The sequence below is a fragment of the Hemiscyllium ocellatum genome, chromosome 2 (assembly GCF_020745735.1).
Source record: "Hemiscyllium ocellatum isolate sHemOce1 chromosome 2, sHemOce1.pat.X.cur, whole genome shotgun sequence".
In the NCBI taxonomy this organism is placed as follows: domain Eukaryota; kingdom Metazoa; phylum Chordata; class Chondrichthyes; order Orectolobiformes; family Hemiscylliidae; genus Hemiscyllium; species Hemiscyllium ocellatum.
In genome coordinates this window covers 135,294,204-135,319,504 of record NC_083402.1, presented here as the reverse complement: position 1 = coordinate 135,319,504, position 25,301 = coordinate 135,294,204, and the positions used below count along the sequence as shown (strand labels likewise).

General features: G+C 42.0%; 1 protein-coding gene across 1 annotated transcript in view; it reads right to left on the bottom strand.

The window, feature by feature from the left end:
* LOC132829086 (A disintegrin and metalloproteinase with thrombospondin motifs 3-like) overlaps positions 1–19,019 on the bottom strand; it is a 268,759-nt gene extending 249,740 nt beyond the window's left edge. Inside the window, exons 1-3 of the mRNA XM_060846397.1 lie at positions 18,777–19,019; positions 13,322–13,349; positions 11,749–12,137 (exon numbers count right to left, since the gene is read on the bottom strand). Of these exons, the coding sequence (XP_060702380.1) occupies positions 11,749–12,137; positions 13,322–13,349; positions 18,777–18,836 (477 nt within the window). The 5' untranslated portion in view covers positions 18,837–19,019. The remainder of the gene's footprint in view (positions 1–11,748; positions 12,138–13,321; positions 13,350–18,776) is intronic.
* Between the last annotated feature and the right edge of the window lie 6,282 nt (positions 19,020–25,301).

Below are 25,301 nucleotides of genomic sequence, written 5' to 3'. Positions count from 1 at the left end.
GCACCAACACACCATCTGACTCAGAGCTAAGTGTTATACCAATAAAACAGTCTGTGCAGTCTTGATCAAGTTCATAAAAGATAACATATGCCACAAATGTCACATAGCACACCGGGAAACTGGGCTAAAGCACATAAATTGTAGATACTCAAGATCCATGCAGAGCCTCAGAAATATTCGATCATATCAGGACCAAGAAGAACGAGAAAGAAGGCACATGATTCCCAATCCACCTTTAATGTCTTCCCCTCCTTCTAGCTCATTTTCATAATGGTAAATGCACTGTAGCTTTCATTGCAAGCTCCACTTCAAGTTGTGTACCGGAGCCAACATTTTGTCAACTATTTCTTTTCTATTATAACGAACCTGGAAGAATAACCTTTCAGCTCCTCTGAGGGCCGAGAAAATGCTGTATCGCGCAGAGGTTTGTATGCACGAGCAAAGTGATATCTATCCGAGATAACGGAGGTGATGAACGACAACCTGGGACCAAATCAACTCCAAGATACAGCTGAGGCAAAACAGAAGGCAGTCATAGACCAGGAGCATAACTGTGTTGGCAAAAGGTTACATGAATGAATCGTTGAGCTCTTCAGAAACACTTGAAAACACTTCAATGACTTCTACTCTTGGCCTGCTTTCTTTTGGAAAGTATAGACAGTTGCCACAAAAATTTTTAAAAATTCAATATACTGCTAATATCCTGAAGACATGAATACATGAGTTAGCCAGTCAACTGTAGGCAAGAAATGAGTGACTTGCTGTGTAAACCGCTACAATAAGGTATATTAATTCTGCAAAGGTCAACTTGAAGTGTTCCCTACCAGAGACAAAGCAAGGTCAATGTTAGTTAAACCAACTCCTTCACTTGGTCCTAACCTGCACCTACATCCCTGGTGATCAGGACTTATGATTTAATCTTTTTCTCGCTTGACCAGTTTCCCACCCAAAAATGCAAATAAGGTTTAATTAATTAGCTCTGTTGCATGGCACGTTTTCAAGTTAATTTTGTACTAACCACATGCTTAAACCATCAAAATATTACTTTATTTTTTTTTCCCTGAAATGCATGTGAACTATTACAGCAAACCATTTTTCTGAAGTTTGCTCACTGGCCCCGCAGCATGCTAAAATGGTGGCTTAAACATCAGCATTTGCACTGCTCCCTTATCATTTTAATTCCTCCTTTTCTCAAGTAACATTTCACATTTTTTTGAAAGTTGATCCCTGCTGTTTGGCACAAACTGGATCCACAAAACGATCTTTCTTCTCCAATGCAAGTCTGGGGCGCAAACCATTAACTTTAAACTTGCAAAGCGCAAGCATCTTATCTTTGAAGACAGGTGGAATTTCAGGATGTGGTAGAAGTCCTTAACTAAGTCTTAAAAGTAGGAAGGGAAAATAACAATGAGGGAGAGGGGAATTAGGTAATGGTCAACTGAGATGAGAAAGGTCAGGCCATCAAAATAAGGGTGTTGATCAGATATGGAGGGAGTGGTGGCTTTATAGTAGAACCAGGGGGAAAGCAGCAATTATCCCTTTTTGTTGTTGGCCAAAGGAGTCTCCACAAATTCCCAGACCTGGAGAATAATTATAGCTGCAGTCTGGACAGCAAAATTTTATAAAAGGTGCTTGAAGGTAAGTATCTTTTTTTTAACTGGTGTTAAATGTGGATCCTGGATGCATCTTTTGATGTCCTTCCCAAAGTAGTATGGGACACATTTTGCTTCTTAATGACTGTGTGTCAAGCCTCCAATGAGAACTGGTCACTCATTCTACATCTGCAATACAAGCACACAGTCTCTACTTTCTACGTCTACTTGGAGGCTACCTTTTAGCCATGAGCCAAGGTAATCTGAAACCTAAGTTATCAGTCACCTAAAATCTGTGCACACCTGCCCACTCCCCCTCCCCCACTCCCCCCACCACACCCCCCCCCCCCCACCCCATTAGCCTTCAGTCATTAGAAGCAGTTTCTCCTTCCTTATTCTCCATATACTGTTGTAATTCCAACTTCTCCAGTCTAGACACAAAACTACAACTGCTCTTCTCTGGAGCCATTCTAATAAATCATCTCTCCAAAGCCTTTATTATATTTATATTATTAGCTTATTTTTTTATTGGGGATTATAAGGGAAAACTACTACTTTAAAATAATCAATGATTGCAGGAGGGATTGTCACACTTTAAAAAAGCAAACAACCAGAAGTTATTATGTGTTGTTTACAGTGTTGTTTGGTCAACCCGTGGTTTAGTTAAGGCACGGGTGGGGGAGGACGGGAGGGTAGAGTTTAGCTGCAGATAAACTGACACCAAGAAGTGCATACAAAAACAGAAGTTCGGCTGGCAACATGTTGCAGATAGGTCTGTGGAGTGATAACCAGTTGTTGATGACAAAGGCTTTCGGTTTGCCAACAGTTAAGTCCCAGTTAGCTGAATAGCTTGTGGATATGAACAAGATTGCCTGAAGCCTATGAAATGGGAAACGCTGACTGTTCTGTGACATAAAACTAAAGCAAGCCAGTTGACTTTCCCTCATCTGTAAGCTGTAAGCTGCTGTTTTAACCAATAAGTTGGACACTCCATAAGCTGTGAACCAATAACTCAATGCTTCTTGCAAATCAGTGAAAATTAGATGAAGGAATAATAAGTCCTAGCAGGACAAAAGGATGATCTCAGAGAGACCTGTGAACAGGTGACCGTTGAATTGCCTTCACAGAATTTTTAGCCGCCTATAACACCACTTTTTTTTTTATCGTACGTGTATTAGGATGGTGAGGGTGTTACAAAGGCATTAGAGTTTTACCTAGTACTGTTATTTGTTGATAACTCAATTGTTTTTCTGTAGTTAGAATCTATTTATCTGTAATAAATAGTCATCTTTGTTAAGTACAGAAGCCTGCTTTATGCTTTCTGTTAACCCAAGTTTAAAACATCTAAAACACATTTGTGAATTACACATGATTTTGTAAAACCTTTAAATGCTGCGACAAATCTGGAAATAGCTTAACTTTCATCATCATACCCCACCCCAGTGAGGCATGACTGCTTTCACATCCTTCTCAAAGTATTGCAACATCAGGTAATGCACATGAGGAAAAATATATACAATCAAAAAGATAAGGCAGCATGGTGGCTCAATGGTTAATACTGTTGCTTCATAGTACCAGGGCCCCAGGTTCAATTCCAGCCTTGTGTGATGCTCTGTGTGGAGCCTGCATGTTCTCACCATGTCTGGGTGCTCTAGTTTTTTTTTTCTCACTGTCCAAAAACATGCAGGTTAGGTGGATTGGCCATGGGAAATTATCTGAAGAAGGGCTCATGCCCGAAACGTCGATGCTCCTGCTCCTTGGATGCTGCCTGACCTGCTGCGCTTTTCCAGCAACACATTTTCAGCTCTGATCTCCAGCATCTGCATTCCTCACTTTCTCCGTGGGAAATTATCTGTCATGTTTAGGGAGGTGCCGGTTAGATGCACTAGCCATGGCATAACATGGGCTTATGGGTACAGGATAGGCAGCAGGGACTGGGTGGGATGCTCCCCAGAAAGTCACTGCATACTTGATGGGTCAAATGGCCTTTTTCTGTACTGTAAGAGCAGAAGGATTATGTTTGGTGCCCTGACAAAAATTTATCCCTCAGATTAACATTGCAAAACAGATTATCTGTGGTTACTATTTACTGTGCACAAACTGACTGACATTTAACACTGATTACACCCCTGAGTATTTTCTTGGCTGAAATGTACTTTGAGATGTCTGGTTGCCATAAAAAAGGCAAATAAACACGAGCATTTCTTTCTGTTACTTGTCAGCCATATAAGTCAATGGGGAGGAAATTCAGCTATTACTGTTTGTAGAGATCATGTCAATGCTGATGTAAACTATTGCTAAGAATGTCAGTATGCTATGTCTCAATAATTCTGTGCAGACCTACATATTTCATCACCATTGTCAGCTGCTGCAATATTGACCAACAATTCCCCATAAGGTCATAAGTAGGGATGCTCTTAACGATGACACAGTTTTAAGTATTATGTGCAACTCCTGTAATAAAACAAGACTTGAACATTCAGACTCAAGTGTCATGAAATTCCCAGTCAATTACCATCTTAATCGGCAGCGAATCTAACCAGGTTGCTTTGACATTCAGCAGCATTTCCGTCATTGAATTCTCCAACTCTCAATGTCATCCATCAGAAATTTAACTGAACTGGCTATTCAAAACCCGTGGCTGTAGGAGCAGGTCAGTGCCTGAGAATTCTTCAGTAAGAAGCTGGCTCCCTGACTCTCCAAAGCCTGTTCACCATCTACACGCCAGGAGTGCAATGGAATCCTCTCAACTTGCCTGTGCGCAGTTCCAACAGCAAAATGTTTGACACCACCCAGGACGTAGCAAAATGCTTGATCATCACTTTAAACATTCACTCCCTTCAGCTCCAGTAAACAGAGAGTGCATTGTCTATAGTCTACTAGATTCACTACATCATCACATCATAGCTGTTCATCAGCATGTACCAAACCTGCACCCTCTTCAACTTAGAATGACGTGGGCAATAAATGCATGGGAATGCAAGCTCTTCTGACCACACCACATCCTGACTTGGAATTTCATGGCTTTCCTTCAGTTTCTCAGTTAAAGTCCTGGACCTTCCTCCCAAACAGCACTGTGAGGGTACCTACACCACATGGAATGCAGCAACTTAAGTAGGTGGCTCACCACCACCTTAAGATCAATTAGACATTTATAGTAAACACTGCAAACTTTGTTAGATCCCATTAACAAATGAAAGAAATCTTTCTCTGATCATAAGTCATAAGTTCTGCGGAAATCCTGTTTACAAAATATTTCCGGAGATTTCATTAATTGCCTGCCAATGTTACAGTACCCAATTGGCAGAAGCCATCTGAGAAATTCTGAGAGTTTTTAGCTTGCATTTGCACAGTCTTTAAATAGTTAAGTGTTCCAAGGTGATTCACAGACTGAAGCTAATGTGGGTCAAGAAGCAGGCATTAGAAAAGGTAACCAAAATCTCAGCCAAATTTATAAGTTTCAAGGAGCATACTAATAGCGGGGAGAGAGAGAGAGAAATCTCAAGATTTGTAGAAGGTCAAAAGGAATGATTCCTGACAGTAGAACAACAGAATTGTAGGTACACAAAAGGTCCGGCTGGAGGAATGCACAGGTTTTGGAGGTTTTATGGCTGGAGGAGCACACTAGAAATAATGAGGGGGTCAGTCTATAGACTGGGATTTCAACACAGCGATTAGAATTTTAACTTTGTGATGGGGTTTGACTGGAAGCCTATGTAAACCAACAATAGGTGAACGGGAATTGCTGCACATTAGCATATGGACAGCTGGGTTTTAGATGAGTTTTTGGATGTTGGAAGATGGAAGGTTGGTCAGCCATGCACTAAAATTGTTGAGTATCTATGGAACCAAATGAGGATTTCAGTAGCTGATAGTCTGAAGCATCTGCATTTTATTCAAATCTTTGTATATCACAGGATATAGTTTACTGTTATATTAAGATAGCCAAAGCTTATTCATAGTAACGGCACTTAAAATAGCAAATATTATAATTTAAATACTTCTGCTCTGACAAACATGACAAACAGCTTGATAAAAGTATAGCTTTTCCTTCTTACATACAATAAAACAAGTAGAGACTAACAACATTTCAAAAGATATTAGAGACTATAATTTTCTCTTCATTCAGCTCCTGAAGACTGCTTTCAAACTTAATTGCAAGATCAGTAACTGGGCACAATCTCCAACCTCCACAGAATCCTCTTTAAAGGGAAGATTGCCAGGTTCCTCTGTGGCTAGCATGAAGTCTCCAATGTGAGGATGGGGTTTGGAGAATAAGTGGGGGTACAGGTCCTAATGCACTGCAAAACTCTCACTGATCTGTGCGCTTGCTTGGCCATGTCTATATTTTAGCAATGGAGCCTGCAGCCTGTGGGCCATTTAAAGTTGCTTTGTAGCATGACGTTCTGTTGAGCTGTCATGCTGCGGCTGCAAAACCACTCCGCGGACCTGAAATGGGATCAATGTGCACTGCACTGCTCCTCCATTCATAAAGTTGCCTCCTGATTTACAGGCATGGAAATTTGATCTGTAAAATCGGGCCTACTTAAAAATGCAGGACAACAGTTTATTCATCCAGTACTTAACTGAACTAAATAACAGCAGGCTTTGCAGAACTGGAATGACAAAAGACCACACAATTCCAAAAGGAACACACAGGCTCCACTATTTTCTGGCCTCTACCACAGTTCGTGCTGGCACGTTCTAAACTGGCAAGCAAGGAAATGAAGCTATAATGCAACTCCAGTTAGTTTTATACTACAAACAGAGATTGAGGAACAGACAGAAGACAGCGTGATACCAACCACCTTCTCACAGGAATCGTAAAACTTTGAAAATTTGACTCAATACAACTGGGTCTTCTCTTTGGCTGCATCTTCATCCTGTTACCCGAAATCTGTAATCCACCCATCCACAATAGACAAGACCATTCAATGAGTGAAAGACGGCAACAATTGTCGTGTGAGTAACTCATTATTATGTTCTGAGGGTTGACAATTCATATTCCCAACAGAGAACAAAATTGGATGGAATCAGAGTAGGAAACCATGGATACTGTAATGCAGCACTGCTGTCCAACCACCAAACTCCAAATCAACTCAAATCAACTTCCCTGGAAGCCCAGTATTTAGCTCTCTACTATCTGATATTAATTACATATTTGACAATGAAAGAAAATGGCAAAAATCATAAAGTCCTATTGAGCTATTGAGTATCCAGATTTCAGTTCACCCAATGGGGCAATCAACACTAGCAACAGAGAATCTAGCCCCTGGACCAATGCTATTCCATCTTACCACCAGTTTCAGACACCATTGTCCATCTTCACCACTATTTAGCATTAGGCTGGGCAGTATACCAATCGATCTCTCTCCCAGTTTCACAGGGACCCATAAAGTACACTACACTAGGCAGCCTGGCACTGATCACAGTGACACACCAATGTTTTTATACACTGTCTGTGAGAGTGAACCATTCTTTACAGGCTTGTTTTTTTTTGCATTCTGTGTTCCATACCAAAAATTTCTATTTCATTCCTGTAGCAAACTGAAGGACCTAGAGTTTTGTAAATTGAAAGTACTTATGTCTTTGACTTCCAAAGGTATTAATGGAAGTTGCCTGGATGTCTGACCACAGCAGATGTTCCAACTCTATTACTATCACTTTGGTGTTTGTGAACCAGTTGAGATGATATTCTGCCCCAAATATCTCTGGTAAGATCTATAAACAGAACTAAATGAATAATGGCAGGAAAGGTACAATACACAGTCACTGTAGATGGCACTTACTTGTACCGTTCAGTCAACCTTTGCTTTGCTATCAAAAAGATTCGGAGAATGGAGAACTAATAGGATATCCATTTTCAAACGTTTCAACTATAGTTTAGTTTTAATAAAGCATCACCATCAATGGCTGGTGCTTGTCACTATATTTGCAGGATGAGTGCACACAATAGATTAAGTATTTGTATCATGGAAATGTGTTTTGGTTTGGATGAGATTATACAATGCGACAGGTCTTTCTGAAGGAAATACTGAGGTGTGAGATTGGAGTAAAACATGGGACTGTGAACGTTCCAGACCCAACATGCTTGAAGCCAACCAATAGGAACATTCTCACCAAACAAAAAGTGTATCCATATTTCATATCTATTCAAACAGACTTAAGAAAATGACAGATTCAGTCACAGGAGATTGTTACTCCATGAATTAATACTAATTGAATTTACATCTGTAAATATAAAAATTCTTGTCTGCTACTAATCAAATTTTGCAAAGCTATATATGCCAGAACAGTCTGTTCTGGCTTAGCTTTCTAATAGTTTACTTTGACTTTGTCGTTAAGTAAAGGCTTTGTCATAGATCCAGTTTTTTTTTCTGGAATACTAGCTATTAACCCATTGCCAACTAGCAAAGATCTCATACCAGCATAATATTCTCACTAATGCAAATCTTGAATGCAATTGATGGAACCCATCTTGAACTTTCCTAACAGCCAGCCATATGTAAAACCTCCCCTTTTCCAGGTCACTACTGACAAGACCTTTGAATTTGCCCATATAAGCTCTAACTGATCACCACAGACTCAGTATTACCCACAACACCTTCCCATGTATAAATGCCTACATTTTAAACTTTAGCTAGATGCCCTCATCCTATAATTCATATTTAGCCCTACCCCTCTTCTGGAGAGAAACGCCCGAGTATCAACCTAGAACATATGGAACTGGATTTGCTATCAAGCACAAAAAGGTCAACCAACTCTCAATGCTCTCTGTTGGCATCAACAATTGCCTCGTGACTGTCCTTCTACAACTTTCCATGAATCAGCCACAGTTATGACTGCCATAGCTCCACCCTAATGCCACAGACCAGTCCAAAGAAGGTTGCTACTCCATTCTGCACACCATATTCACCAACAGCCCTGAGGAAGATAAAATTATCATCTTCGAAGACTTCAACAGAAAGGGTTAGAAAGGATGCCAACTCTGGAATGGGGTCATCGGAAAGGAAAAAGTCAGGAATTGTAACATCAATGGCTCACCAAATGTCTGGAACACAGCTGGTCATCACCAATACACTGTTTTGCCAAAAAAGACAAGTTCAAGACTTCCTGGATGCATCCATGATCAAAGCACTGGCACAAGATCAATTGCATTATCATTCAATCCTCAGCCCAAAAGGCCGTCTTCATTACCAAAGCAATGACCAGACCACCAGCTCATCTGCTCCTCAACGTCCTTCAAATGCCACCAGAATCAGCTGAAGTTAAAAGAAGTTAAAAGAAGTTCAGAAAAAAACCAAAATGTCAAGCAGCTTCAAGAGCTGAGCTGACAAGTGAATGTCCAATAATGCCTTCACCAAAATCTCCAATGAGATCATTTTAAATGTAGTGAAAGAGCTGAAGACAGCCATCACCTCATGCTGTGAAGAAACCACAGGCTACAGGATTGGAAAACATCAAGACTGAGAGACTTCATCAACAAGAAGATGAAAGCTCTCCATGCCTGGCACAGCAACATCATCAGTGAATCAAAGAGGTGAACTAAAGCAACAAAGGCAAGGGCAAAGGCAGAGTTACAAAGATGACCAAGAAGAAACAAGGTTGGACTGAGAAAGCTAAACGAGTGGCAACTCCTCATTGACAAGCACGATACTTGGGGTTTCTTCAGTGCCACCAAGATAATATATGAACCCAACATTCTTGGCATCAAACTGGTACAGAGTAAGGATGGCACCCTTTTGGGACAAAGAAAACATCAGTCTCTGATGGAGAAAATGCTTCAAAGAACTCCTAAACCACCAATGTAAATATCAATGAGGACATGTTTGAAGAAATCCCTCAACTCTCCATCAAAGATGATCTCAGACTCCCACCTGGTGTGGCAGTATTTGAAGCTGCCATTAGACACTTGAAGAATGGAAAAGCAGCAGGAGAATATAGGATTCCAAAGGAGATTTTCAAATAGGGAAGAGCAGAGCTTACCCATCATCTCCATCAACTGTTTCTGAAAATTTAGGACAAAGAAGAAATCCCTGCTGATCTCAGTGATCCTATCACTGACACTGCCTTCAAGAAAAGAGACAAAGTGGACTGTGGAAATGGCCAAGGAATCTCTTTACTCTCCATCACCAGGAAGAAGATCACCCAAATCCTTGCTAGGCCCTTCTCCCAGTCTCAGAGGGAATCCTTCCTGAAGGCCATTGTGACTTTCAATCAAAGTGAAATACCAAGGTCAACACCAGTCGCTCTATTGATCTGACCAAAGCCTTTGACTCAGTCAATTGTGAAGTGATATGGAAGATCCTATCAAAGGCCAACTGTTCAGTTAAATTCATCAGCAGCCTCTGAATCCTCCACAACAGGATGACAGTCCTCATCAATGGTAAAGTGGCAAATCCTTTGAAGACAACACAGCGGTCAAGCAAGAGTGTGTCATTACCCCCACCCTTTACTCCCACTTCATTGCCAGCATTCTTCATCTTGTCATGGATGAGCTTCCCAGTGATGTGGATATTGTCTACAGGATGGACAGAAAACTTTCCAACCTCAAACGGTGGAAATCATAGAAGAAAGCAGCACCACCCACACTTTTTAGAACTTTAGTATTTAGTAGACAATGTCACCTCTGCTCTCTTAGAACAGAATCTTCAAGCCTCACTTAATTCCTTCACAGAAGATATTGACTTCGCCTCAACCTCAAGATGACACAAAGCCTTTACCAATCTGTCCAAGTCAAATTCCAGACCATCCCTCCCTTAAGATCAATGGAGAAATCCCCCCAATCATGGAACATACCCACTACCTGAGAAGCTATCTCTCATTTAAGGCTGACATTGATGCAGAGATTCAACATCACATCCAATCCGCAAGCACTGTCTTCAGATGTTGGATAAGAGTCTAAGCGTCTTCAATGACAATAACATTCAAGCTGATTCTTTGTGTACAATGCAGTCATTCTTCTGACTCTTCTATACGTCTCCAAAATGTGGACTACCATTTACCAACAAATGCAAGAACAGTTTCTTCCCTGGTGTTATCAGGCTTATGAACTGACATCTCACATAGTAGAGTTGATCTTGCTCTGCACCTTCTCTGTAGCCGTAAAACCATATTATGCATTCTGTTCTATCAACCTCATGTACCAATGTATGGTATGCTTTGTCTAGACAGAATACAAAACAATACATTTCACTGTATTTCAGCATATGCAACAATAACAAATCAAATCAAAGAAGTATGCTGTTTGTAGCAAATTCTTCACATCATCTAAGAGGACAGGTCTCCTAAAATCAGCATCCCTGAAGCAGAAAATAGCACCAGCATCAAGGCTGTGACCATCTGAAACCAACTCTGCTAGGCCGCACATGTCCTTAGATGCCTGAGTACTGATTTCCAAAGCAAACTATCTTCACCCAACTCAAGGTGGGCACTTGAACAAGAGGAGGACAAGAGAAGCACTTCAAAGCCTCCCTCAAGTAATTCGACATCAGTGCATGGGAAACCTTTGTTCAGAAGAAACTGACTTGGAGGAAACTCCTGTATTGAAGGGACACAATTCTTTGAGAACACCCAGTAAAAGCAGGAAGTATAGAAAAGGAACTGGAGAAAGGAATACCAATGATCTCTAGGGCAAAGAGCAATTCCACCTCCCAGAAACAAATGGTTAGAGATGCGGCTCTAGGATCAGCCTCATCAACCAGACAAGTGGCCATAGAATCCATGACCAGTGACACGGAATTTCCAAGGTGGACAATCATACTCATTAGCAAGTGATTGCCAATGCCTCTGGAGGCTTCCTGCCTTCAGTCCTGATGAAGGGCTTTTGCCTGAAGTGTCGATTTTCCTACTCCTTGGATGCTGCCTGACCTGCTGTGCTTTTCCATCACCACTCTAAGCAATGACTCCTCTCACTCCTACCTCCAAAATTCAAGCTAATTTCCTCTAACTCCAATGACCCCCTGAGAACCGACTGTCATTCAGAGGCCCCAAAACCCTTCCTCAAGATCCCAAATTCCCTTCCATAACCCCAGTCTCCACTTCCTGAAACCCGAATGGATCTTTGAGAACCTCATAGAGACCACCAATATTCCTGGAGACCTCATTACTCCTCCTTCCACCAGTGGGTGTGTGAGATGACACACTAATGCCTTACCAGTCCATCGCAGTTGCTGATGGCTACCCTGGCCTCAGGGATGTGGCTGATGCCCCCACTATAGATGCAGCCCTCACTCAGTGGCTGTGTGTGACTTTGTCCATCTTCCTGCCACTCCAACACGGCTCCTGGGGCCACCAGCCGGTAGCTAGGTTCCAGTCTGAGCTGCCAGCTCTGGCCAAAGACGGTGACATTGAAGAACAGTGGGTGAGTCTCAGCCTGGCTCTCTTGCCCGGGACTCCCAGGCCAGGGCGCAGGGCCACTCCGCTTTTTCCGCCTGACTTGAGAGCCCGATACTAGGTGGGACACGAAGCGGCCCTCGGAGTCTGTCCTGAGTGGAGTCACCAGCCTGACCTCCTGCCCCAGGGCGGCAAACTTCTGCAAAACTGCTGCAAGATAAATCAAAGGAGAAAATTCAGTAATGTCTATAATCACCAAGTAATCCATGAAACACAGATTAATAATCATACTGTGTATCACTCTCCTCCTCTTACTCTCTATCATTCCTTCCATCAATTACTTCCACCAGCTAACTCATTACTATTGTCAATCACAATAGGGGTTTAAAGTCTGGTTGAAGATTTGTAGCTCGGGTGTCCGTTGTTGTGGTTCTGTTCGCCGAGCTGCAAGTTTTTGCTGCAAATGTTTCGTTCCCTGGCTAGGGAACATCATCAGTGCTATTGGAGCCTCCTGTGAAGCGCTGCTTTGATGTTTCTTCCGGTATTTATAGTGGTTTGTTCTTGCCGCTTCCGGGTGTCAGTTTCAGCTGTAGTGGTTTGTATATGGGGTCCAGGTCGATGTGTCTGTTAATGGAGTTTGTGGATGGCATTCATCCACAAACTCCATTAACAGACACATGGACCTGGACCCCATATACAAACCACTACAGCTGAAACTGACACCCGGAAGCGGCAAGAACATCCATCAACAGACACATCGACCTGGACCCCACATACAAACTACTACAGCTGAAACTGACACCCGGAAGCGGCAAGAACAAACCACTATAAATACCGGAAGAAACATCAAAGCAGCGCTTCACAGGAGGCTCCAATAGCACTGATGATGTTCCCTAGCCAGGGAACGAAACGTTTGCAGCAAAAACTTCCAGCTCGGCGAACAGAACCACAACAACAATAGGGGTGTTAATGGATAGACATTAGGGAGTTCTCGATCGCTTTCTCCTATTACTAACTCCTCGCTGTTAATAAGTTTTTTTCCCCACTAATCATTCCCTCCTATTAATCAATCAATCTATCCATCACTCATTCCCCACTATCCATTAATCAATCCCTTTCTTAATCAATCACTCCTATTGTCCAACCACAACTACATCCTGTCAACCTTGCTTATGGTTAATCATTCAATCCCTGTTAACCAGTCTCTCCCATCAATCAATCACTCTCTCATGGCAATTAAACACACCCTTCTATCTATGAATTTGCCCATCAAATTCACCCCCATTTATCGCAACAGCAATGAACTTTCCATTTTGGAACTGGGAAATGTTGCTCTTCCTCCTAAGTTTGCAGATTGATCAGGAAAAAGGATAATGGAATGATAACACACCTACCTGGGCTCCCAGTTACTTCAGATCCAGCCTGCAAAATATCAAAAACTAAATATCAGATACAAACTAAATATGCATGCAATGAAAAAGAAATCAGTAAAAATAAATCTTCAGATACGAGGTTGTGGTTTCACCCTGAACACTATCTAAAATTTATAAAAACCTTCCTCTTTGAAGCTGAATACCCACAAGCCTGCAAATCCCAACTTGAAAATCTCAGATCGCTCAAATTGCTATCCTGAAAAGCCCCAAGGTCTCTCTTTTTAAATTTCAGAGGATGTGGGAAGCTCAGCATTTGTTGTCTACCTGCAATTGTGACTGAACTGAGTAGCTGGTTTCACTATTTCAGAACCAAACATATTGGTGTGGTTCTGTAGTCAAACGTAAGCTGTACCAGACTAAGATAGCAGATTTTCTTCCCCGAACCAGACTAAGATAGCAGATTTCCTTCCCCGAACCAGACTAAGATGGCAGATTTTTATCTAGTTGATTTTAACCCTACTGCGAATCCTCTTACAAGGATGCCTGCCTTGAAGAAGTTTACCTCCTCTCTCTACAAGTATCTCAGGGAGTCCCTCCACCTATCCACTCCACCCTCCCACCCCCGCCGACCTATCACCTTCATTCCCTCCCCCACTCACCTATTGTACTCTATGCTACTTTCTCCACACCCCGCCCTCCTTTCACTATCTTTCCATGCTTCAGGCTCTCTGCCTGTATTCCTGATGAAGGGCTTTTGCCCGAAACGTTGATTTTACTGCTCTTCGGATGCTGCCTGAACTGCTGTGCTCTTCCAGCACCACTAATCCAGAATCTGGTTTCCAGCATCTGCAGTCATTGTTTTTACCTGGCAGATTTCCTTCCCTGAACCAGACTAAGATGGCATATTTCCTTCCCCGAACCAGACTAAGATGGCAGATTTCCTTCCCTGAACCAGACTAAGATGGCATATTTCCTTCCCCGAACCAGACTAAGATGGCAAATCTCCTTCCCTGAACCAGACTAAGATGACAGATTTCCTTCCCTTAAGAGAGTTAATGAATCAGATAAGTTTTTTGCAATAATTAATGGCAGCTACATGCTATCATTTCTGAGAGTAGCTTTACAGTCCAGATTTTCTAAAATAATTGAATTTAAGTTCTTGCAGCTGGAATGGTGAGATTTGAAACTGTGTCTTTCCCCAGTTCAGCATCAACCTGGGCTTTTGGATTACTAATTCACTGATCTTACACCACATAATCACCTTTTTTTCAGAGGTCTTGCTGAATACAACAAAACACTCAGACTGTTAGCTTGAGTACTCCAGACCATTGTAATATGACAAAGTGGAAGACATCTTCTGCTTCATTAGCCTCTTCCACCACTCACTTATATTCTGCTGTAACTCACTTTTTCTGCCTTGTGTTTATATTCTTGAATAGCTGTGCCTAACGAAAAAGGATCAATCTCAATTCTGAAATGTTCACTTGACCTACTCTCAAGAATATTTTGCATTAGACAACAGCAAATGGGCTGAGGGTCACCACACATATGTGGAATGAACTGCCAGAGAAAGGGGTATATGCAGGCACATTTACAATATTTAGAAGATATTTGGACAGCTATATGAATAGGAAAGATTTAGAGGGATTTGGGCCAAATGCAAGCAATTGGGACAAGATTAGCTTGGGAAACCTGGTCAGCATGGATGAGTTGGGCCAAAGGGCCTGTTTCCATGCTTCATGACTCTATAATTCCAGTTTTCCACTGGCCTTATGTGAAGAATTTATCTTCTAAACCATTTCTAGCTTTAGTGACATCAAAATTCGTTCTGGACCCCTTCTCCAGTTATGATAATTACTTAAGTCAACTAAACACCTCAGTGAAATCACCCCTTATTCTTTCACACTCAAGAGAATGCAAGACTAGTCTTTCCGACAAGGTCTCATAATTTAACTCTAATAGGCTCTGCATTTCTTTGCATACCGATCCTGAGTGATGTAGTGATAGTGTCCCTATCTCTAGACCAGGAAGCTCACGCTGTGTCCAACCTGCTCCAGAGGTGTATAATAACAGATCTGAACAGGCTCAATAGAAAATGTATCCAGTCACAATTAGCATCAGGTTTGTTTCAGAGACAAAGGTCCTTGTGGTGGAGCAGTAGTATCCCTATCACTGAGCCAGGAATTCAGGTTCAGCTCCCAGCTGAGATGTATAATAACATTTCCAGAGAAATTAACTGTAAACTGTCTATCCAACTTGAGCTGTGTCATCCATAACAATATAATTTAACCAGAACCTTTTATTAATTCATTCATGGGACGTGAATATCACGGTTTGGGTCAAAATCTGTTGCCCATCCCGAGTTGCCCTCTGTCTAATATCCAGCTTCGTCCAATTGTAATATCTATTCCAGTCCTCTTGAGATAAAAGCCATAAATTTATTAGCCTTGTTAATATCGTTTGTAATTGTCTGCGAGCTTCTAGTGATAATTGCACTTCAGTATCTAACATTCTCTATTCCTCATAGTTTCTAACTTAGTATTTAGAAAATACTTTGATCAATTTTCCTTGGATTCAAAGTGGATGACATTGTACTGCCTTACCTTGAGCTTCATCTGTCACAGGAGAAAGTGAGGACTGCAGATGCTGGAGATCAGAGCTGAAAATGTGTTGCTGGAAAAGCACAGCAGGTCAGGCAGCATCCAAAGGGCAGGAGAATCGACGTTTCAGGCATGTGGATTCCTGAAGAAGGGCTCATGCCCGAAACGTCAATTCTCCTGCTCTTTGGATGCTGCCTGGCCTGCTGTGCTTTTCCAGCAACACATTTTCAGCTTCATCTGTCACAGGTTATCCTATCACTAATCTATCAAAGTCCCTCCACAACATTCTGCCTCCACTTTCACTTACTGTGAAATCTAAATTTGATATCATCCTCAAGTTTGTATTTTGCCTCGCTATTCATCACGTAGGCAGTTTAAAAATGCAGTGAAAAGCTGAGGCTCCAATCCATATCCCTGGGACACCACTAGCCACATCTATCATCCCCACCCTCTGTGTTTTATCTCTCCATCCACTGTAACAAGCTGCCTTCAATTCATGTACATTTATTTTGATAATGCTTCATGAATTGAACTTTATCAAGTGCCTTCTGAAAGTCCAGATGGTTAGCATTCACAGATACTTCCTCTGTCTCAGGTTAGTTGCTGGCATTGATTCCTGAAAAACCCAGAGTTTCTAAACTGTTATTTAAACAGGAAATGTTAGAAATAATCAACAGATGAGGCAGCATCTGTGGAAAGAGAAACCTTAAATGTTTCTGGTCAATAAAGGTTCATCAGAGCTGAGAAGCTTAGATATGTAATAGATTTTGATCAGGAATGTATGAACAAAGGAAGGTTTGCAATAAAGACAGGAAAGATTGATAGATAGACAAGGTCAAAGGGCTGTTGTCATGTCACCATAGTTTTACCAGGTCATAGGGCTTCTCTTATTAGAGAGAAGCAACTGGTGGTGATTTAACCTGAGGGCCACCAGACCTCAGGCAAGGAAAAAGGTTAAGAAGGAGAGTCTTTCATGGTATCCTCAAAACAGTGATGGAAATTGAACCCACATTGGGGACATTACTGTAAAACCAGCAACCCAGCCAACTAAAGCAATTGGGCAAAGGGAATAGTGATGGGACACATGAAGAAACAAAAGATGTGCCTGGAGCAGGTCAGTTCCTGGCTAAAAGCAAAACAAACAGAAAGATCAAAACATTCAAAGGAAATGAAACAAGATAGGTTGCGGGGTGGCGGGGAGGGGGGGGGGAGATGAAAGGAGGGTTCACAAAGCTAAAGATGTGAAATTGCTAAACTCAGTGTTGAGTTCACAATGCTATAAAGTGCCTAAGCAAAAGATGTTCCTGAAGTTTACATAAATCAAAGAACTGTGGATGCTGAAGATCTGAAACAAGAACAGAAATTGCTGGCGAAACTCAGCAGGACTAGCAGCATCTAGAAAATAGAACATGACAGCGCAGTACGGGTCCCTTGGCCCTTGACCTATGGAACCAATCTGAAGCCCATCTAACCTACACTATTCCATTTTCATCCATATGTTTGTCCAGTGACCATTTAAATACACTTAAAGTTGGCGAGTCTACTACTGTTGCAGGTAGTGCGTTCCACACCCCCACTACCCTCTGAGTAAAGAAACTACCTCTGACATCTGTCCTATATCTATCAGCCCTCAATTTAAAGCTATGTCCCCTCATGCTAGCTTTCACATCTGAGGAAAAAGGCTCTCACTGTCCACCCTATCTAACCCTCTGATTACCTTATGTGTCTCAATTAAGTCACCTCTCAAAATTTTTCTCTCTAACAAAAACAGCCTCAAGTCCCTCAGACTTTCTTCATAAGACCTTCCCTCCATACCAGGCAACAGCCTAGTAAATCTCCTCTGAACCCTTCCCTAAACTTCCAAATCCTTCCTATAACGTGGTGACCAGAACTGAGCGCAATACTCCAAGTGCGGCTGTACTAGAGTTTTGTACAGCTGCAGCATGACCTCAAAGCTGAGAAGCTCAATCTCTCTCCCAATAAAAGCTAACACCACCGTAGGCCTTCTTCACAACCCTATCAACCTGGTTCTGAAGAAGGGTCACTGGACTCGAAATGGTAACTCTCTCCACAGATTCTATCAGACCTGACAAGTTTCTCCAGCAATTTCTGTTTTGTTCCTGAAAGCTTACACTGAGCTTCACTGGGACAGGGCAGCAGGCTAATGCCAGAGAAGTCAGCATGAGGCAAGGTGGAGTGTTAACACGGCAGGTCATTAGGACGATGGGGTCATCTTTACAGACTGAAGGGCAGGTTTTAGCAAATTCGGTCCCCCAATCTCCATAAGGCAGACAAGACCACATTGAGAGCAGTGGGTAAAATATACTAACCTGGAAAAACTAAATGTAAACCACTGTTCCACCTGGAGAGAGTGTTTGTAACCACAATGGGGAGAGCAGACATGAAAGGGAAGCTGTTAGGTTGCAGGGAAAGGTGTGTGCAGAAAAATGTCTGGCCTATTTTCAATTTTTTTATTTCAGATTTTCAGCATTTATAATTTGTTATGTGATTAACTTTTAAACTGGTATCATAAACACTCCAGAACTTATAAACTGTGACCATAAATAGTCCAGAAGCTTTAAACTGTGACCCTAAATACTCCAGTACTTTTAAATCATTACCTTAAACGCCCCAGAATTTTAAACTGTGACCCTAAATACTCCAGAACGTCAAACTGTTGCTTGACAACCCCCTGAGCTATTAACTGTATAACGGAGCATTCAATAGCTTAAGCTGAAATAGCTGCACTGCACAGACCTCTGAGTGCAGTCTGCTCAGCGTCCGGAACTTTGAAGTACTCGAACTGTTTAAACTGTCACCGCCTGAACCACTCGGAAACTGCAAATCAAAGCAAGATACGTCTAACTTGCACGTACCGCTGTAGTCAAGTTCACCGCTAATATTCCAAATGCGAACCATACTGACTGGGGAACCATCACCGCGTCGACAGACTTCCAATCTTACGACTTTAAAAGACGATCCTGTGTGGGACTGGGTCACAGTGTCGGTCCCCCTCCGGCTGCTGGCGTGTTTGAAGGGAGCCCAGGGGTTTTGGAGAATGTGTCTGGATCCCAGGACTTGCAGAGGCGGACTCCTGGCGCTCCAAGCCCAGGCTCTGCCCTCTGTCCCCGGGTAATAAACTCCAAAACCCCCCAGCAAGACCTTGACGTCAGCACGGAGAGTGTAACCACATGCTCACACTGAGCTGCCAACAAAAAAAAGGCAGACTTTATTCACAGAGAGAGAGAGAGAGGAAGGATGGATGAGGGTCGCTCCTGGTTGCTGAGCACGTTGCATTTCCAAACACCAGACCCCCACCATAAAACTCGTAAAGTTAACTTTATACCAAAACAGCTGGACAAGTCAGACGGAGAGTTTTAAAACAGCTTGCATTCACTTTATTTTCACGACCTCACAATGCGCCCCACAACAATAGAATCATAGAAACAGACCCTTAGGTCCAACACGTCCATGCCGACCAGATATCCTAAACTAATCTAATCCCCAGTGCTGCCAAATAAACCTGTTAGACTATAACCTGGTGTTGTGTGATTTTTAACTTTGTACACCCCAGTCCAACACCGGTATCTCCAAATCTTAATCTAGTGGCATTTGCCAGCATTTGGCCCATATCCTTCTACAACCATTCCTGTTCATATTCCCATCCAGATGCCTTTTAAACGTTGTAATTGTACCAGCCTCCACCACTTCCTCTGGCAGCTCATTCCATACCTGTACCACCCTCTGTGTGAAAAAGTCGCTCCTTTGGTCCCTTTTACATCTTTCCCCTCTCACCCTTAAACCTACGTCCTCTAGTTCTGGACACCCCCACCCCAGGGAAAAGATCTTGTCTATTCACCCTATCCCATGTCCCTCATGATTTTATAAACCTGTATAAGCTCACTCCTCTGAGAAGTACTTTTTTCCCATGTGGTAAATACTGATAGCCCACTTGCACACGGCAATGTCCCAGAAACGGAACAAAGAGACCCAAGTCATTTTTCTTTTCAAACTACTGATGCTACTTGAAAGATGAACACTGGGACATCGGAGAACTCTGAGCCTTCACTAACTCAGCCGTGGGATCTTTTATCTCCAACTGACCTGGAAAAGGAGGAAGTCAGCATCATCTACAGTGCAGCACTCACTCACTACAACTGAGCTGTAGGAGCATATTACTGCAGATCTGTACTGAATACAAAAAACACTGGAAATTATAGATAGACAGTATCCATGGAGAGAGAGCATGCTAACGTTTCAAGTCTAGCTGACCTTTTGTCAGAGCTGAGCTATCCTTTGATGTGGAACTCAATCTTCAGATCCAGAGAGAAGAATGCCGAAGATAAGAACTGCTTCAATGTTAACTTTCGAAAGGATCTTTAGTAAGTATTTCATATGGAAATAATGCTGGAGGAAGAGAGAAGGGAGGTGAAGTCTAATTAAATAGCTGTTTCAAAGAGTCAGCTCAGCAACAATGGTCAAAATGGCCACTATGATGCTACTACTGTGTCTCTTTGGTATTTATATCATAATATCTGCTGTCATTGCTGTTTTCACTTATTTAAAAAAAAAGATGACCATGTGCTATGTACCTGCTCTCAGATCCAGCAGTATCTTTTGCACTAACACTTGATATAATGCTATCAATTTCTATGATTATTCAGCTTTGCCAGGAGTCCACTTGAAAAGTTTCTAATCATTGCAGGTAGAGAACTTAATAATTAAAATGCACTTGAATAAACTTAATCATTTAGTTTAGTTGCACTTTCACAATAAACTGTAAATACGTTTGCATTTTTTTCAACAGTGAATTCATACCTGAATGCTTAAAAAAAATTAAAATGAATAGAATAATTTCACTGCAAAATTATCAGTGTAAAGTTGTAGCGGTTTAATATTATGAATTCACAAATCTTAATTTAATACTAGGACACAATTAGTGTACTCTCCAGAGCCAGTCAGTCAATACAGTTGAACAAACAGTACAAAAGTAAAAGTTTGAATTATACTCAAGGATTCCATATTTGAGGATTTAGTTATATTCAATGAATTCTTCAAGAATCTCCATAATATTTCACTATACATGAAAGCTTTATTTCAAGAAGACAATGACTGCAGTACGATATTTTAATGATTAAGTTCATGCTGGATATCGAGTGACAAGTCAGGAACCTATGTCTGCAGCATTCAAACCCTTCTCACATATTGACATACAATTTGTCAAGTTGACCTTTGACACTTGTGCAGTAATGTATTTCAAATCAAAATAGCCCCCTCTTAACTCATTATCAAATCCTGAAGACAAAGTAGCTCAAGAAGGCACACACCACCACTTTCTCATGGGCAACGAGAGATCAGCAAAACATGCAAGCCCAGCCATTATCACTTACATCCCCATGAGTGAATTTTTAAAAAGCAGCAACTTGCTCTAGTGCTATCAGTTGTTCATCACATGGTCCTAACTAGATTTCTGAGTGATACCTTACCACACCATTGGAGACAATGTAGGACCGAGAACAATCTGACTGGATGTTTCAAAGTGCCATTCCCCTGATCAAAATATTCAGAACATAAAGAAGAAAGAAAGGCTTGCATTTAGATTGAGAATTTCAGAGCTTCTGAACATGCCAAAGCACTTTGGGACAGTGTAGTGAGAAACAGCCAGCTTCTGGTGATTGGAAGAGTCCAAAACAAGATGTGATTTATATAAGATTAACACAGACAGCAGGAGAAACACTTTAAGACAAAGCACTGTTATAGTTAGTAGCTGAAGCAGAGACTATGCCAACATTTAAGAATAGAATGGCTGACAATGTTATGTGTTCAGTGAGTACAGTATTGCTTATACTCTGACTTAATTGGAGCTGCTTGTAAAATGACTGCTGGGCATTGTAAAATAAATGCTAGGCAGTGAGTATGCCTATTGCACAGACCACATGACTACAGCAAATTAGGAAGCATTGCAATATTGCATTGCCGTCTAAACGGAGAAGGCGTAATTTTTTTAAAAATTACTTAGGTAAATAATAAGCACTGAAACAGAAAGAGTCGAACAAAACTTTTATGTAAATCTGCCATAAAATATAGTGCCTGATAGGATATTACACACTGTGTGGTTGGTATAGCTGTGATGGGATCAGCAGCTGGAGTTCCAGCACTGGTAATTGCTTAATGCTCTTGTTAAGCCAAAGGACATTGGTACTGTAAGGAGATCTACCCCAAATAATTATTAGGTTTCTGATTTTTACCTATACAAATATTTTGACATTACAGCCAAATTGGGATTAGTCTGCTGGTATTATTGGTTATAACTCCCCCGAGGGGCTGACTTAAGGTGAACCTGAGGTTTGTTGTTACGATTTTGAGTGGTGTTATATGTAAATGCATTTTAATTAGACTTTTGAACAGACCTTTCAAATGTCTCTCTCTCTCTCTCTCTCTCTCTTTGCACCATCTCTGCAGCTGTAACACTGTATTCTGTACTTTGTTCTAATACCCTGATGTTCTTTGTATGGCAGAGCATGCAAAACAACACGTCTCACTGTATCTCGGTATATGTGGCAACAATCAACCAATCAATCCAGGAAGAAAGTGAGGATTGCAGATGCTGGAAATGAGAGTTGAGAGTGTAGTGCTGGAAAAGCACAGCAGGTCAGACAGCATCTGAGGAGCAGGAGAATCGATGTTTCAGGCATAAGCCCTTCATCAGGAATGTGGCTTGTGGGTCAAGGCTGAAGGATAAATTAGAGGGGAGTGGGGTTGTGGAGAGGTAGCTGGGAAAGTGATACGTGGATGAAGGTGAGGGAGAAGGTGATAGGTCAGAGGGGGCAGTGATGGACGGGTCCAAAGAGTGGTGCCAAGTTGGAGGCTTGGGATAATGTGGGGGGAGGGGAAATGAGGAAGCTGTTGAAATCCACATTTGTTCCGTGTAGTAACAGAGTTCCAAGGTGGAATATGAGGTATTCCTCCTCCAGGCGTCAGGTAGTAACAATTTGGCAGTGAGGAGGCACATGACCTACATGTCCTTGACAAGGTGGGAGTGGGAATTGAAGTGTTCAGCCATGGGATGGTGGGGTTGTTGGGTGCTGGTGTCCCAGAGATGTTCTCTGAAATGATCTGCAAGAAGGCGTCCTGTTTCCCCAATATAGAGGAGACCATATTGGGTGCAACGGATGCAGTAGATGACATTGGTAGAGGTACAGGCAATCTCTAATAATACTCTGCCTGACAGGCTAAGTTCAGTCAAATCCTTGTTACAGAGTTTGAATCAAATTCTTGGTATTGACAGAGGGAAGTAAGAGTGAAGGGGAGAAGGGTAGGACAAGAAAAGGAATAAAAATGAATCACAAAGAAAGAAAAAAATAAAAACATCCCCAAGCACTTGACAACCAATGAAGTTTCCTTGTCATTTTAAAATAGGAAAATATGGTGACTAATTTGCACAAAGTAAGTTCCCACAAAAAGCAATGAAATAAGAGACTGATTATTATAGGTGTTGGTTGAGGAATACGTTGCGACCAGGCCACCAAAAAAAATCTCTGTTTTCTTCAAATGGTACCATGGAATCCAGCGATCATTTGGAATTTCTTTCGGACTCGCTGCCGAATAATTAACCAAGGCATGTAGATGTCTCCTCTCGAATGGAGGTGTAAAACACAGACAAAAGGCACAAAAGACATGAAATGTGGAGATGGACAAGATGCAGAGGCACAGAGCAAGTGCAGGAGCAAGGCACTGTATTAACTGGGAACATAAGCATTCTATAATATTCAGCTGCTGAAAAGTATCTTATTTTGTTAGAAACAAAGGTTCGTCAAGTTATTATGGTGCCAGATGGATACCATAAATCATTAAGCTCCCTGGTAAGGAAGGAAAAATGAATTCCCCTTTTTATATTCAGCCGGACCCTTGGTCACAACAGGTTTAATTTAGAAAGCATTCCTACCTTATGGATACTTTTTTCCCAGGATAAACAAATTTTTGTTTTAAAAGAATAGAATTTTTGCATTAATAGAAAAATTACTTATTATTTAATAAACTTGAAAATTAATAATTACTCAGCATAAATACACAAAGATTAGGAATAAGAAGTGAGTCTCCCCAAAAAAGCTAGAAAATATATAGATCAGTCACTCTGGTTCATTTGTGCAGATTAGTTATCTAAGCTGCACAATTAGATAACTGAACGTTGATGATGGAACAGTTAGTTTTAAGATTCTTGGTTTTTGCAATGAGTGGATATAGCTTTGTGTGGTTTCAGTGGACAGCAGACTGCCAGAAAGCATCTCCTCCACTTCCTGCAGCTCAGCCCTTGAACCCCACCCCTCCAAGCACAACAAGGATAGAAACCTCCAACAGGTCCTCACCTTACACCCCACTAATATTCAGATACAGCACATAACCCTCCACCATTTCCGTCAACCTACAATCAGACCTGACCACCGGAGACATAGTTCCCTCCCCACCGCTATCTACATTCCACAGAGACCATTCCCTCCGTGACTTCCCCATTTGGTCCATACCCCCATCAACACACCCTGCACTCCCGCCACCTTCTCCTGCCACAGTAAAAGGTGTAAAACCTGCACCCACACCTTCCCGCTCACCTCCATCCACGGCCCCAAAGGATCCTTCCACATCCAGCAGAGAACTTCCTACACATCCACCTGTAGCAATTTCGGGCAACACAGAAGCAGGGAGCAAGCAGTGGAACCTGGGAAAAGCAGCTAAAATGGACAAAGCAGCCACCTTTTTCTGAAAGCTTGACATGATTTCCCAGCAGGCTCAGCTGGCTGCTATCTCTGTGCCTGTACAAAAGAGAACCCAGCCCCCAAGGTGTTCTGGCAGGAATCGGCCAGACACCTACGTGTATTGGAGGGGGGAAGTGGCCACTATGCAGGCCTGATAAGCCAACAAAGCCTGGAGTCACGATGTCTGGGCTAGGCTCAGGAGAACAGAAGAGAGCCATTAGCACCTCCGTGTCAGCAAACGGAGAGATTATGAAACAATGGACACAGCCACGGAGGTCATTTCACCTGCACAGTAGGGAGGTGCAAAAAAAAACGGACATTGCCAGTGCCCTGGGGGCATTTCCAGACTATAACTGCAGAGGTACCTGGGCTCTCTCGGGGGGGGCTCTCCTGACTGCTGGGACAGATCTCTCGCTCTCTCTCTCTTCGCTGGCTGCTGGGACAGGTCTGCTGTTCACCCTCGCACTCAATTTCAAGCCTGGCTGTAAGTTTCTTACCCAGAAGCGTGGCGTTTTCCAAGAACCATATCAGTGGTCGAGGCTTTGTGGGAAAGGGGGTTCTCCACTGTCATAGTTATAAGCATTGCTAACTTGTGTAAAGTAAGACCTTACGTTGTGTGCGTTAGCATCTTGTTCCCATAGTCATAGTAAA